This window comes from Arvicola amphibius, chromosome 4, assembly GCF_903992535.2.
Source record: "Arvicola amphibius chromosome 4, mArvAmp1.2, whole genome shotgun sequence".
NCBI classification, from domain to species: domain Eukaryota; kingdom Metazoa; phylum Chordata; class Mammalia; order Rodentia; family Cricetidae; genus Arvicola; species Arvicola amphibius.
In genome coordinates this window covers 88,739,955-88,755,180 of record NC_052050.1, presented here as the reverse complement: position 1 = coordinate 88,755,180, position 15,226 = coordinate 88,739,955, and the positions used below count along the sequence as shown (strand labels likewise).

At 40.1% G+C, this 15,226-nt stretch overlaps 1 protein-coding gene across 1 annotated transcript; it reads right to left on the bottom strand.

Annotated features, from left to right (window-relative positions):
- Positions 1-1,413: 1,413 nt before the first annotated feature.
- Positions 1,414-14,729, bottom strand: C4H5orf47 (chromosome 4 C5orf47 homolog). The gene is made up of 5 exons (XM_038328972.1): positions 14,401-14,729; positions 6,352-6,437; positions 4,923-5,021; positions 2,883-2,927; positions 1,414-1,862 (listed from the first exon to the last, which is right to left on the bottom strand). Exons 1-4 carry the CDS (start codon positions 14,702-14,704, stop codon positions 2,907-2,909), a joined length of 510 nt encoding a protein of 169 aa, XP_038184900.1. The 5' UTR covers positions 14,705-14,729; the 3' UTR covers positions 1,414-1,862; positions 2,883-2,906.
- Positions 14,730-15,226: the final 497 nt, after the last annotated feature.

The window sequence follows — 15,226 nt, the reverse complement described above, 5'->3', positions numbered from 1 at the left end:
AGGTTCTTCAGCAACAGAGTGGGCAGTCTTTGAAGTTCAGTGAAGCCCAGTCACCGACGGATAGGAACAGCTTGTTGGAAGAATGGCCTCCCAGGCAGGCCGTAATTCTCCCACTGTGGTAGTGTTCTCACCTCATGTCCTTCTTGGAGCCGACGGTTCTTCCACTGCGGCTCCCTCTTCTCCCAGTGCTCAACTTTACAGTCTCAAAACTATCCTTCCTCTGTTTTATAAGAATCCAGGCTTTCCCAAAACACTAATCTTTTTTTCAGGTTACATCAGCCATGAAAATATCCTGATCTTTAGTTCCTATGCTGAAAAGTTCTGTTATTTTTCCTCATAACTGGATACATGCCTTAAATCATTTGGTTGGCCCTGAATAAATGGCTAATTACTTATTTGGAGAAAGTTTCTTCTCTATTCTTCAATTGCCAAAACTTTTTATTGAAACCATTAGATCTATTCTTTCCTCTCCACACTGCACACTAAAGCATGAAACATCTCTAGAGAACACACAATAGATGTTGCAAATATAATCACAGGTCGTATTACAACACTTTGGTCACTAAGTATATACATCAGGGATGCCAAGGCCATCTACCACAAAGCATTGCTCATTTGTTTGTGGTGGTACTGGGCAAGCCTACTGTAGCACCAGTCAAACAGAAGGATAGCACAGGCCTGGGAACATGCTCAGTGGCAGAGTGTTGCATTTGATTACCGGGAGCACACAAAGATCCGTGATACTTAATAATGATAATAAATGTCATTGCCTTATTTAGTCAAAATACTCTGTTTTCATCAATGATGAGTATTACTTTTATTTACAGGAAACTTTTTAGTTTGAAGCAGCATGCCCCATTACATGGCAGCAGGCTCATAGGCCTTGGGTTTATGGTAGCCCTGATTGCAGCAGGGAGCCAAGTTCAGCGATGACTCAAGCCACTTAGCTTTGTGTGATGTTATGATACTCATAAGATGGCAGAATCATCCATAATGCATTTTTCAGAATGCAGTGCCACAAGAGCAGACTATTGGGCTAGAATAAAACTTCCTTGATTTAGGCAAAGAAAAAGAAAAACCAGGAAATGAATTGATGAATGAGTGTTCTACTCACAGAGACCAGAGGAAAGACTGATGAAGATGAGATGGGGGGAATGTGAAAATCTTATTTCCACAGCTCAATAGATACGTCCCAAGTTGGAAACTTGTAGTCTCAGGTTGTAATGAAGAATCTAAAATACTGAACAAGTCATGATATTACCCCTGGTATTCAATGATATTTCAGAAGAAATTTCACATTGTATTTATGTTCTGTTCAACAAAATAGATTTAATATATTTCATCAAAATTTATTAAACAATAAATACAACATTGAGAACATTCATTTACATGGAAGTCCTTAGAGCTGCCTGGTTCTAGAACAGTGGGACACTATCCAGCATGACACTCATTCAGTGATATGAATGAACACTGGCAGAATAACAAAACAGGCTATGTTTCCACAAAGAGTTGACAGGTGGCACACACAGAAGCGTAAGGTTGAACTATACCAAAAAGCTTTGTCCACATGCTTCACAAACTTCATGAAGTCAAGTTTATGAGCATGTTCCATTTGGTAATATAGTTGTGAGAACTAACATTTGACACTCCACTAGGGATTTAGCAATGTGAAACTTTACTCAGCACTGCCCAAAGAAGCTGGATGGTGCAAGGAAACTGTGGTCTGTATATGCATGCAAGGCCTAGGCCATTTGCCCAGGTACATGCCTTTCAACTGGAAGCAGGTGAATTACTAGTCACTTGAAGAACATAAAACCACAAAGCCAAGGTTGTTGGAATATCACAAAATGATTAAGTTGAAGCTAGAAAAGAAACAAAATTACAAATTATTGTACCTACCTTATATTCATGAGAATTTTGCATATTTCTACTTTGTAATAGCCTTGTAAGAGAAATGAGGAAACCTGCTCTCTCACTGATGCCATCCCAGCTCAGTTCTGATCTAAATACACTTTCCTTACACCGCTCTTGCCTCATTCTCTTCTTACAAAAGTCTAATTGTCTTTCCTAAGGCCAGCCCTCCATTACTCCCCAAATCTCAGAAAACTGATGAAACCTCCCCCTGCGTGTAAATTGGGGCTATGTGGTTGGGAAACCAGGGGCAACTAAAAAGAAAGGGGAAGGAAGAGACAATATGATCTGTGTAAAAATATAGACTAGTAACGTATCTATGGAATAGTTGAAAATGTCAGAGGTCATGGGTAGGATAGAAATAGCAGTAAAGGCTAGAAAAACAGTGAATTGTTGGGAAGTGAATATGAGAAGAAATAACAGGACGAGTAACTGCTCCTAGGGCAGCAAGGGGAACAACTTAACATGAACAGAAAATGCAGTTAAAGTGTTGAGTGAGAACCATGATGCAGACTGTAGCACAGAGAGAGGAGTAGTGAGGTCGGGTCACATATGACAGCACATCCAAGTGGAAGGGAATGAAGCAGAGCAGAGTCATGTACAACAAGAAAAACTGCACGCTCACATATGTTTATATATGTATGTGTATGCACATATACAAACATACACGTGCATATATATACATATATATACAGACATATATGTGCATATATATATACATATGTGTGTATATATATACACACATATACAGACACACGTATCATGGAGAGAGTAGTTTCAAGGACATGATAGAGAAGGGGTTTAAGTGAAAATTTAAATGTTAAAAAATGTTTAAAGAGGTATCTATGTGCCAAACACTGGGTTAAGAAAGGAAGGAAGTTGGAAGTGACAATGGGGATGTACCAAAGGTTAGAGAAAGCAGGATACTAAGGGAGGAAAAGATCTGATCAGTTATCTCAATGGATTCTCACCAGAGAAGACAGGAAGACTCACATTCATCTTGTACTAACTCCAATCTAGAAACAACATAAGAGAAGTTCAAGTTGACCTGTAACACTTATTTTTTTCTTAACAAATACATACTAAGAGATAAAATTATATTATACGTTTGCAACATATTAGCTTTATTAAACAGTTATGTGATATAGTTTAAAACTCAAGGTAAAATAACAAATGTCAAAGATACATTTTATTTATGTTATTTTGGAAAGCCTGGTGTATTAAGTTAGCAAATAATTTTTACCAGATGACATTGGATTCACAGAAGGCTGAGATTCAAAGACTGCCAAGTTAAAGGCGTACAGTGAGCAGAACACTGCCCAGTTTCTCTGCACATTGTTGTTCAAACACCTTTTCCTTTGAGAAACTTTGACTATGTTCCTTCTTCCTACTGCCTCCTGACATAACCTCATTCTGATTGGACAAGCAGAGTGCACTGGAGTACCTGAGTATGGACATCCGTCTGTATGCTGCCCCTGCAAGTAATGTGCAGTGCGCTATGACTGCAACAGTTCGTGCCGTTTATTCAATACTGTATTACTTACAAACATTCTGTTACTGTTTTATTAAAACATTAAAAGTTGAGTGGAGTTCCATCTGGACTGAACCCTCATCTGGCGATGGATGGAGATAAAGACAGAGCCACACATTGGTGCACCGAGCTGAGCGCCCAAGGTCCAAATGAGGAGCAGAAGGAAGGAAAACATGAGCAAGGAAGTCTGGACTGCGAGGAGTGCTCCCATCCACTGAGATGGTGGGGCTGATCCATTCGGAGCTTACCAAGCCCAGCTGGACTGGGACTGAAAAAGCATGAGATAAAACCGGTCTCCCTGAACATGGTGGACAATGAGGGCTGCTGAGAAGCCAAGGACAATGACATGGGATTTGGACCCTACTACACATACTGGCTTTGGGGGGGGGGGGGGCTGGCCTGTTTGGATGCTCAGCTCCCTAGACCTGGATGGAGGGGGGAGGAACTTGGACTTCCCATAGGGCAGGGAACCCTTATTGCTCTCTGGACAGGAGAGGGAGGGAGAGTGGAGGGGGGTGGTAAATGGGAGGCGGGGAGGAGGCGGAAATTTTTACTAAATAAAAAAAATAAAATAAATTAAAAAATAAAACATTAAAAGTTGTCACTAAGTACTGAGACTTCACAGAAGCACTCATTGTGACAGGACATAGTCTATATTGGAAGAAATGGGAAAACCATTTTGACTTATCAATTAATTATTAGTTATGCTAATTTTGTTCCAGCTAATATTTTGAAAGTCAAGAACTCCCTTTTTAAACTTTTCGAAATCTCATCAGTTTACCTTGTGTATTTGTGTCTGTGTGAGTGTGTGTGTGCATGTGTGCTTGCACACATGTTGGGGAGGTGGCATGTAAATGGGGTCCGAGGACCACTTGTGTTGCTTTCACTTTGCACATGTGGTTCCTGGGGACTGACCTCAGGTCATCAAGCCTGCTGGTAAGCACCTGTACCTGCTGGGCCAGATTGCCAGTCTGAAAACCTGCAACTTTTCATGATTTTACCACAATAACCGTTACTAAACACTGGTGCAGCTTTAGGACAAGATTCAATTCATGAGTTGCTTTATAGGAGTGAAACTGTGCCAAGGGCAGACTTTGTTAAATGAGGTACACTGGAATGCAGCATCCACAGAAAGGAAATGGCAAGAAGTTGACGGGAGGTGTAGTTTTATATTACAGTTAACATGTTCTTCACTAGTATGGGTGTTTTGTAATTTGTGTTTAAAGACTAACATCCAAATATACATTTAATGGACACATGTGTTCTTTGCTATTAATTCCAGCCAGTGCTTGCCTTCTGCACCCTTACACCCACACATACACTCAGGGTCTTCCCTACATCCCCTCTCTGAGTATGGCTTTATGTTTTTAACTGTTTCTATACTTTAATATTGGCAGTTAGGAAATATAATGCAATACAAGGTGAGTTACAATGCTTATATAACTTCATTTTTTACAAAATTTAAAATGTGCTAACTTACTTCACTAGGTAAATTTTGGCACTTCAGTCTGTGTCTGTAGTTTTCATTTTCGGCAATCATTCTGGAAATGACTTTGCTAACTTTTTTCCACGCTAAGACCTTGAAAAGACAAACACAGTTAAGGAACGCTGGGCACAAGTGTGCAAGGCCTTTCGATGGAGGTAAGCGAGAGTGACTGCTGGCCTGTGTGTTTGTCGGTGTTGTCAGTGTGAAACAATACACAGAGGACCATCAAGCCCATGGCCCCAGGGCCACTAACTTGTCTGACCTCTTCCTGCAGTGTTTGAATGACCTCTCCTGGATGATGCTGCCTTTGAAAAGAAAAAACAAATGTCTGCAAAATCTTGCTAAGTTGGTCCAGCACATCCAATTTTCCAAAGGTACTAAAAATACTGAATTTCTATTTCTGTTTATGCTTCATTTATAATGTACTTTATTCTCAGTAAGAATTAACTAGTTCTCTTAGGAGATAGCCAGACAAAGTTACTAGAGATTACGAACATACTAAATAGAAAAAAACCCTATAAAATCAAATATCTACATCTAGACTTTTTTTTCCTACTTAGCAGTTTGATATTTGACAAGCATTTAAATGTCATCTAGAAGCATCTTTACATACTGAGCAATGGGATGAAAAGTGTGCATGTAAATCCCTTACCCCAGGGCACAACACATGATGTTTAGAGGTAAGCACTGGCCGTGTTCTATCTCCTCACCCAAAGGAAAATGGCTTTTGAAGGAAGCAGGTCTCAGTGCAGGGGAAGACTGCAGCTTACTTCAGATATATCTGGTATAAGTGTTAGTTACCTTGAGTACTGTTTTAGACCGTGCATGGGCTATACACCAAACCCGCAGGAATTTATGTGACATGCTCAACTAATAAATTCTTTAAAGTAAAATGGCAAGCATAGATGAGCACAGCCACTTCTCTGAAGTATGTTCAAAATGCCCGAGTTACCATGACATTTGGCAACCAGTGGTGGGAAGGGTTCAGCAATAAAGTTCATCTTTGTCATCTTCCTGCCTAAAAAGTCACATATGTTCTTTGCTTTGGAAAGAGCAATGTGACACCAGTGTAGATATATTCTTTCCTATGAAGCCTGTGATCTTCTTCTTATGCTGCTTTATATATAACAGTTATCAATACTCTGTGGAGCATAGGTTATGCTTTGAAAGAAATCTCTTGGCAGGTTATCTTTTCATTAAAATGCATTTTATACCTTCAAATATCAGAACTATTCTTCATAGTTAATCAATATTTCTAAGCTCAGTACCATTTTTGGCCAAGTTTCTTCTGTTTCCTCATTTCAGAAAATTACGTTATGAAGGAGATGGACTTTCTTTCACTGTCCTGGAACCTTTGTACACTGTATTCACATAGGGAGGTCTAAACCTTACACACTGCTAATTCTCCTTTAGAGCAACATACCTTTTTCATTTCCTTCATTGTTTTGGAGGCCTCATTCAGTGGTATGGGGAAATCAAACACTTCAGCTGCAGTTTTCTGCTTTAAACCTGTTTTTTTTTTTTAAAGAAAAGAAAGATATCAAAATTAATACATATTGTAAAAAGCACTATCCTGAAAACAGAGGTCATAGCAATGTCTCCGAAGCTCTCTGGGGGTGTTTAGACTTGGTGCTCTATCTCTGTTGACTCTCTGGAGTCCCTTCTATCTGCTGCCTTTGCCTTCAGCACACCTACCTTGACTCCCCCACTTCACTCCTGACATACCGCTCTCTATACCTGGCTTTCCTTTGCACATTCAACAGCTTTCCAGGGAACATTCCTGGATCCTACAAACCATGATGGGTTGTCACAGAACTTCACAGTTTGCTTGAGAAGTGTCTTTTCCTCTCTGGCAATCCAGTTCTAGTTTTTAGATAGTAGGTACATAATACATTATATTTGTTGAATGAACTAAAATGTGTTCCCAAATGGTATTTTCTAATTTGAGAGGCATATGCCGCTGATTCTGGGTAGGGCACAGACATGAGATGAAGGATCTTGGTTAAGTCACATTGTGAGAAACTCATTCCCTTGTCAACTCTTCCAATCTTCCAGGAACAGAGGAAGCCTGAGTTTGTTCACGTGTAATTTAGAGATCTCCAAGACTTGTTGCTTTTTCTTTATGACACAGATACCTTCTAGCAGGAAACCTATTTACTACAATTGAACAATATTGTTTTCCCATTATTAGCTTTAATTATTTTCTCTTCTTAGCAAACACACACAACCAGTATTCTAATGAAATTTAGATAAGAGGAGACACTAAGTAAACTAGCACACACATGCAGATATGGTATGAAAGCTCAAGTTTGAGAGGTTCTGCTCAGATTTATCTTCCCCTTTGAACGCCACAACTTTCAGAGCAGAATGTTTTCATCGTTTCCAATGTTTCCTACTTATAAGACTCACCCAATCTGTTCCTACACTCTTAAAGTAAGACAGGGGCCATGAAGTCTCTTAAAAGTACAGCGAGAAGTAAAATACATGTGCACAAGAAAAACATTTCTTTCATTTCTTCCTGTGCTGTGATTGGGCACCAGGATATGCTACACCAAGTATTTAGTACCAACTTATGCTCCCAGTCTTCCTCTGGTTCTTGTTGCCCACGCTCTGACCCTATCAAGCTGTACCGGTAGCTCTTCCCTAGTCCCTGGCAATCGTCATCCATCCTCCACACTCTGCTCACACATGTCTCTACCTGAAACTTGTCCATATCTCAGCATTCTCTGCTATGATGCTTTCCTTGACTCCGTTATCCCCCAATTATTCACCGTTTCCAAAGTATCCATTTGTGCACCTCCACAACAGCACTCCTCATCTTTATTTATGACACATGACTATCTCCCAAGCACAGTGACAGGGAACCAGGCTGACCTATTAGTCTTGCCTGAAACGTTAGCTTTGCCTGCTCCTTGCCCCTTGGCTTTCAAAGCACCAGCACATCGGAGAATGGCTTACCAGCCTGACTTCATTAGGCACCTGTCTCTACTGACATCATCCCACCAATCAATCCCATCTTTAGGGGCTATAGAAATGAAAATCACTCTACGATTTAATCAAAAACTTGTTTTTCATTCATTCAGTAAACGTTTAGTACATGTTGTTAGTCATTCTTGTTCCAAGCCATCTGCTCACTGTGCCAACATTTACTGCATGCTTATTCCATGCCAAACACCACATTAGGTGCACAGCATGAGCTGAGTTATTTAATCTTCACAGTGACCCCTTGAGGATGAAATCATTATCCACACTTGAAAGGTGATAAATTTTAGAATCAGGCCGGATAACTAAAATGGCAATATTATATTTCCAGTAATTAACAGAGCTATGGTTGTCTTTCTGACTTCAAAGCCAGAGCTCTTGATCATCTCTACTGTCCCACCAGAAATGTCTCCATTTCTGTCCTCTTGATTTCCTGTCTTGTGCCTCTTTCTGTTCCTGAACTTGATCAAGTCTCTTTCTTCCGCACTCACACCCGCTGACTTCTGTGCCCACCCTTACTCACACGTGAGTCTTTCGAGTACAAAACAGTCACCTGATATTGCCATTAGCATTTGACCAACTGTTTACAACATGGTAGATGCTAAATGGATGAATAATTCATTTTTAGTTCCCACGAACTTCTAACAAATGTCTATTTAATATGAAATACAACCAAGACTGAGTAAACCTAAGTACTTTATACTCTTTGGCTTAACCCAGGTGCATGTCTCTCTCAAGGCCCCCTTCCCTTGAATACATTCCTGGTTTTACAATCTCAGCAAGGAGGTTATGGAAGTTAATAGCTTTGCTCTTCACACAGTGGCCCAGTACAGATATATCAGCCACAGCCTCAACTATTCCCTCTCTCTTCCAGTCAGTTATCAGGTCTGTCTATTTACCTCTACAGCTTTAATCCTGCACTTTCAATTTCTACTGGACTACTATCACTGCCTTGAAGCTGTTTTCCAGCCTCTTATCAGCTGTAAAGCCAAATTAAATCCATCCTGTATCTGAAAATACTAAATAAATAACAAGGCATATCAGAACATGAAGTGCAGAGAAGATATTTAAGTATGTAATCCGAAGGACCAAATCCCACACAGTGTACTAAGCAAGCAGTTGAATGGAACAGACTTGGGTGAAAAGGGAAACCAGGATTCTTCAGGAAAATCTTTCTGGCATGGTTTCTGGAAGATGGGAGAGAGAATGGTCATAAACTGAGTTACAAAGGAAACACTGCTAACATGGAAGACAGTGGAGATACTAGGAATACCATTATCTGATCACAATGCAATAAAACTAGAAATCACTAACAAAACTAAAGGAATAGGTGGGTCTCAGAATTTCAAACCTTTAAAATATGTTAAGCTGTATCAGTGTCACATGAATGCACAGAATGAAATTATAGAACGTTTTAAAAATCAACAGTGGAATATTACATATTGAGATGTGTGGGTGGTACTAAAAGTGGTTAAAACAAATTCGCCATACTAAATTCTTCCAGATTTTAAAAAGTAAATGCAATTCCTGATTTTCAATCTACATATTCAACACAATCCTGATAAAAATTTCAATGACATTTTTTATAGAAGTAGAAAACAGCAATATTAAAACTCATTTGAAAGCACAAAGTATCCAGAAGAGGCAAAGCAATTCTGAATAAAAATGAATAATGCTGATACTATCATCATGCTTAATGTTGAATCACAAGACAGAGTCACAGTAACAAACAGCATGGTCCTGAGGACGTGTAAAACGATGGAACAGACCAGGGGGGTCTAGCTAGAAGCCAGCACAGCTAGTCACCGAGTTCTGAGAAAGATGGACAAACAGCGCTGGAGAAAAGACAGCCTCACCTACAAATGATGGAATGGGATGCCCACAGTGCAGAAGAAAGAAACTAGTCTCCATTTTTTACCCTATACAAAAAAACCACTCCGAATGGGGGAAAGAACCTTAATATAAAATCTGAAACTGGAAAAAGTAGACAACATACTTCAAGATATAGGTAAGGAAAGGACTTTCTGTGTAGGATCCCAGTTGCCAAAGGAATAAGGTCAACAATCAACAAATGGGATCTCACAAAAAGAAAAATCTGTGTAACAAAGCTAACAGTTGAGTAAAGAGAGGCCACAGACTAGAGAAATATTTCTTGGCTACATATCTGAGAGGATTAGTCAGTGGAATAAACAAAGAGCTAAAAAACTGATCAATAAGAAAGCAACCACCTCCCCACCCCGCAAATGAAATAATGAAAGGAATAGACGATTCAGAAAGGAGGAAATAAAAATCATCAATAGATATATGAAAAACTGCTGAACCTCACTAGTCATTGGAGAAGTTCCAACTAAAATCACACGATATGGCTGATACACACATGCAATAGGTAGATGGATGGATGGATAATTTTAACAAAAATTTAAGAGGAAAACAACAATAAATTCTGGCATAGATGTGGAAAATCTAGAAATCCCGATCCTTATAAACATCTGGGGGGAATGTAAACTAGTTCAAATTCTATAGAAATCAATATGGAGGTTTCTCAAAAAAAATCTAAAAAAATAGATCTATCACATAGCCCAGTTATATCACTCCTGGGTATTTACCCAAAAAACCCAGGTAAACATATCATGGAGATACTTGAACATCAATATTTATGCAAAAGTATTCATAACAGATATGTTTTGGAAAAAACCTTGGAGTCCAGCAACAGATTTTTTTTATCCATAAAGAAAAATGAAGTTTCGTTGTTTTCAGGGAAATGAATTCAACTGGACTCAATCATATTAAGCAAATTAGGCTAGTCTCAGAAAGACAAATATTACATGCTTTCATCCATTCCTAGATTTTACATAGTCACATAAAATCACGTGTATATAGATTAAATGAAAATAAGTGAAATTGTCTAAGGGAGTAAATGAAGGGTTGAGAGAAGGGAATTGGGTAAGGGGTTGGGTAATATTCAATATACAATATATCTATAAGAAAAAATTGAAACGTATTTTGAAATTATTAAAAAAAATTAAATGGCCAATTTTTAGTATAAAAAGAAAAAAGCCCACCAAAAGAAAGCACAAAGAAAAAATATAAGGTTAAGAAGTTATTATTAATAAGGAAGAAATAAAAAAATGCTTAAGCTGGCGGTGGTGGTACATGCCTTTAATCTCAACACTCGGGAAGCAGAGGCATGCGGATCTCTGTGAGTTGAGGCCAGTCTGGTCTACAGAGCGAGTTCCAGGACAGCCAGGGCTACACAGAGAAACCCTGTCTCGAAAAACAAAACAAAACAAAACAAAAATGCTTAAGTAATAAATCAAAATCTTGTTTTAAAAATAAAATGCTAATGCCATCAGTACAAAGGGAGAAAGTACATGCCTACATACATAAAACAGAAACAGATTGTGGAGGAGGAATGACCGTTGAAGCTGGGTAAACTTAGATTTAAACACATTAGTTGCAGGCCTCAGCAGAAACACATGTGGAAACCTAGATGAAGTGTGTAATTGCTTAAGGAAATACATGTTACCGAAAATTAACATCTCAGAGTCAGAAACTGTAAACAAACCAGTTTCCATGGCATAGAGAAAATTAAGAAATTATTCCACAAAACCTGAGGCCCAGATGGTTTTGCAGAAGAACTTTATCAAGCCTACATAGTTCCAATGTTCCAAAAACTATTCCAGAACATAGAAAAGGAAGGAAAGATTCCCAATTACTTGTATGAAGTAAGTATAACTCTGATACCAAAATCAAGTAAAGAAATACATAGAAAAAATACAGGTCACTATATCTCATGAACATCAATGAAAAATTCTAGGCAACTTACTATTAGTGCCTGCCACTACATGAAAAAATAATCCAACACATGCAAGTGAAATTTATTTCAACACTGTATAAGGTTGGTTCAGTATTTGGAAACTTCTGTGTGTGTGTGTGTGTGTGTGTGTGTGTGTGTCACACTACACATTACTAACTATAAGGAAAATATCACCATAGATTATAGTAAGCCTTTGACAAAATTTAAAGTCTATTCATAATAAATAAAAAATACCAAAGATAATAAAAGTATATATACCTTTTCATACTCTAAATATACAGTCTTAGTCCTAAAACCAGTACTTTATATAATGGAGAAACGCTAGAGGCATTTCTCCTAAGAATAAGAACAAGGTAAGGGGTTGGCTATCTCTATAACTATTTACCCTGCACAAGAGCTATTAGCCAGAATAATTAGACAAAAATTATTGTAGACATAAAAATGAATAAAATAAATTATCTCTATTTACAAATGACACATACCAGCTGGGCATGGTGGTGCACACCTTTAATCTCAGCACTTGGGAGGCAAAGGCAGGTAGATCTCTGTGAGTTCAAGGCCAGCTGGAGATACATAGTGAGACCCTGTCTCCAAAAATAAATTCACAAGTAATATATACCTGGAAAATATATGAGGAGCAGTGATGGAACTAACTATAATAAGGAAAGTGGTTGGTGGCCGGGCGGTGGTGGCGCACGCCTTTAATCCCAGCACTCAGGAGGCAGAGGCAGGTGGATCTCTGAGTTCGAGGCCAGCCTGGTCTACAAGAGCTAGTTCCAGGACAGGCTCTAGAAACTACAGGGAAACTCTGTCTCAAACAAAACAAAACAAAACAAAACAAAAAAACCAAAAACCAAAAAACAAAACAAAAAAAAGTGGTTGGTGAATTAAAGGGATCTAAAGTTAACATGCAAAATTGAATAGGCCTAAGGAAGAAAAGTCAGTCACAAAAGCTCACATATATATAAAGACTCCATTTAGATAGGTCCAAAATAAGTAAATCTAATGGAGACAATGTAGATTAGTACTTGCTTAGGGCTAAGATTAGTGGGTAGTGGAGGCAAAGGTAATGGGATATGATGCCTGCTGTGGGCTGCAGTTTCTCTGTGACAGAACAAGCATGCTAAAATGGAGAGTTATGTCCATAACTCTGTGGATGTTGTCAGAATCAGTAACTTGTGTACTGTAAATGGGTGACTGTATACATTGTTAATGAAATCTCAGTAAAGTTGTTTTTAAAAGTGTAGGTGTGCTGGGCATGGTGACACATGCTCTTAATCCCAGAGATTGGGAGGCAGAGGTAGACAGATCTCTGAGTTTGAAGCCACCCTAGTCAACAGAGTGAGTTTCAGAACAGCCAGGGCTGTTACACAGAGAAACCTTGTCTCAAAAAAACCAATAACCAAAACAAACAAACAAATAACAAACAAACAAAAAACCCAAAGCCCCAACCAAACCAAACAAACTAAAAAAATCATGTATAGTTGTAAAGCTGAATCCTCAAAGGAGATGAGCTTTTGGAAATGACTACAATGTTTTATACCTTGGCTATGAAGTATGAAATATGTAATTTTGCAAACCTCTTCAAAACACACAAAAACTAATCCTTGCTAAAGATTTTAAATGATAGGCTTTGCATACATTTCTAATGCATTATGTAGTAAGGAACTCCACTTACAATAGGAAAGATTAAATACCAGGGAATAAATTTACCTAGATTTATGCAAAATCTATAATGAATAACTTTGTTTTGAGGTATAGTTTCTCTGGGTAGCCCTGGCTGTTCTGGAACTCTCTATGTAGACCAGGCTGACTTCAAACTCAGAAATCCTGTCTCAGCCTCCTTAATGCTGGGATTAAAAGCATGGGCCACCATGTGAATGCATTTTTATTTATTATTTATTTAAAACATTCCTGAAGGAATTCAAAAGTAGATTGAACAAACAGAAATACATCTTGTGTTTTAAAAGGATTTAACATTTTCCAAGATTTTATATTATATATAAATTATATAAATATTTAATACATACTTACATATTTATATATTATATAAATATAATATAAATCAAGTAATTAGGAATTTATTTTTTTATTGCATGTGTATGGGTGTTTTGTTTATGTGCCACTTAGATGCCGAATGCCCAAGGAGACCAGAAGAGGGCGTCGAATTCCCTGGAACTGGAGTTCTAAGGTGCCATGGGGGTGCTAGGGACAAAACCTGGGTCACCTGCAAGAGTAGACAGCGCTATTAACTCATTGGGCCATCTCTCCAGCTCATCTAACTAGCAATTTCAATAAATTTCAGTGAGAATAACTAAGCATGCCAAACTCCCACTTCTCTGAGGGACTGAAGCAGCTACATCCAAGAACTTCTCTCGGGTTTCTGGGTTATCTTAAACGTCCTGCAGCCCTTTTTCAGGCCACCCACTAAGCAAGTTCAAGGGATTCTCCTAGTCCATGGCTCCAAGACAGACTGAGGGAAGGCTGAGCCTGGCTGCCTACTGACTGGAAGGTATGTGACGACTGACGGGAAGGCTAACCGGAAGACTGACATAAGGGATGACAGAAGACTGGAAGGAAGGCTGACAGGCGGCCTGACTGACTGAGGGCCGCATTCATAAGATGGCAGCACAGCTGCCCACAGCACCAGCCCTGACAGGAGGGTCCCGCCACCTGCTCGCGCCGCTTGCTCCAGGCCCCTGGGCGCTCCTGGCGATCTCGACCTCCGCAGCTGGAAAGAGGTGGAGTCGGGGATGGCGGCGACCCGGGCCTGGGCGCCGGTGGGCAGCTCTCGTCCCGGGGGCCCACTCTCCACGGCCGCTCCCTCCACGGCGGAGCAGGCCCCGAGCCCTGGGCCTTGATGGCGGAGACCTCGGGGGCCCCTCAACTGCCACACGCCCCCGCGGTGCGAGGCGAAGCGGGTCACGTAGATCAGGCGAGGCCCCTGCGGCCGTTGGTGGCTGCCGGCCGGGACCATCTCTGTCTCCTGCCAGGTAACGGAAGCGCCTCAGCTCCTACCGGGGCAGGACTGGGGTGTGTGTGTGTTTGGGGTGGGGGCGGCAGGCCACGTGCAGCGGGCGGGAGGGGGAGGGGAGACATGGGAGCGGACCAATGAGAGCAGTGGGCGGGGCTTCCTAGACCCCCCATGGGGCAGAGCCTGGGAACTGGAGGCCAGAACCCTGGAGGAGCCGGGTCCTGGGTTTGGGAAGTTGAGGAGTGGACCACTGAGTAGCTGGGAGTCCGGCTCGAGGTAAGGAAGGAATTAAGGAGGCGGCTAGAAGACAGGAGCCTAGGGAGGATCTCTCTGCCCGAAGTTGGGGAGGCAAGGAAAGCCATAGTGTAGAGGTAACAGTTAGGTCCTTAGCCGGGAGGATGGTCTTTTCTATCAAGTATTATAAAACGTGTTTAGGATAAGGAATTAAAATATTCTATTGTAAGACTTCTATGCAATGTAAAAGTTTTCCTCTCCACCCAGGATAACTGTGATTTTTCACAAATG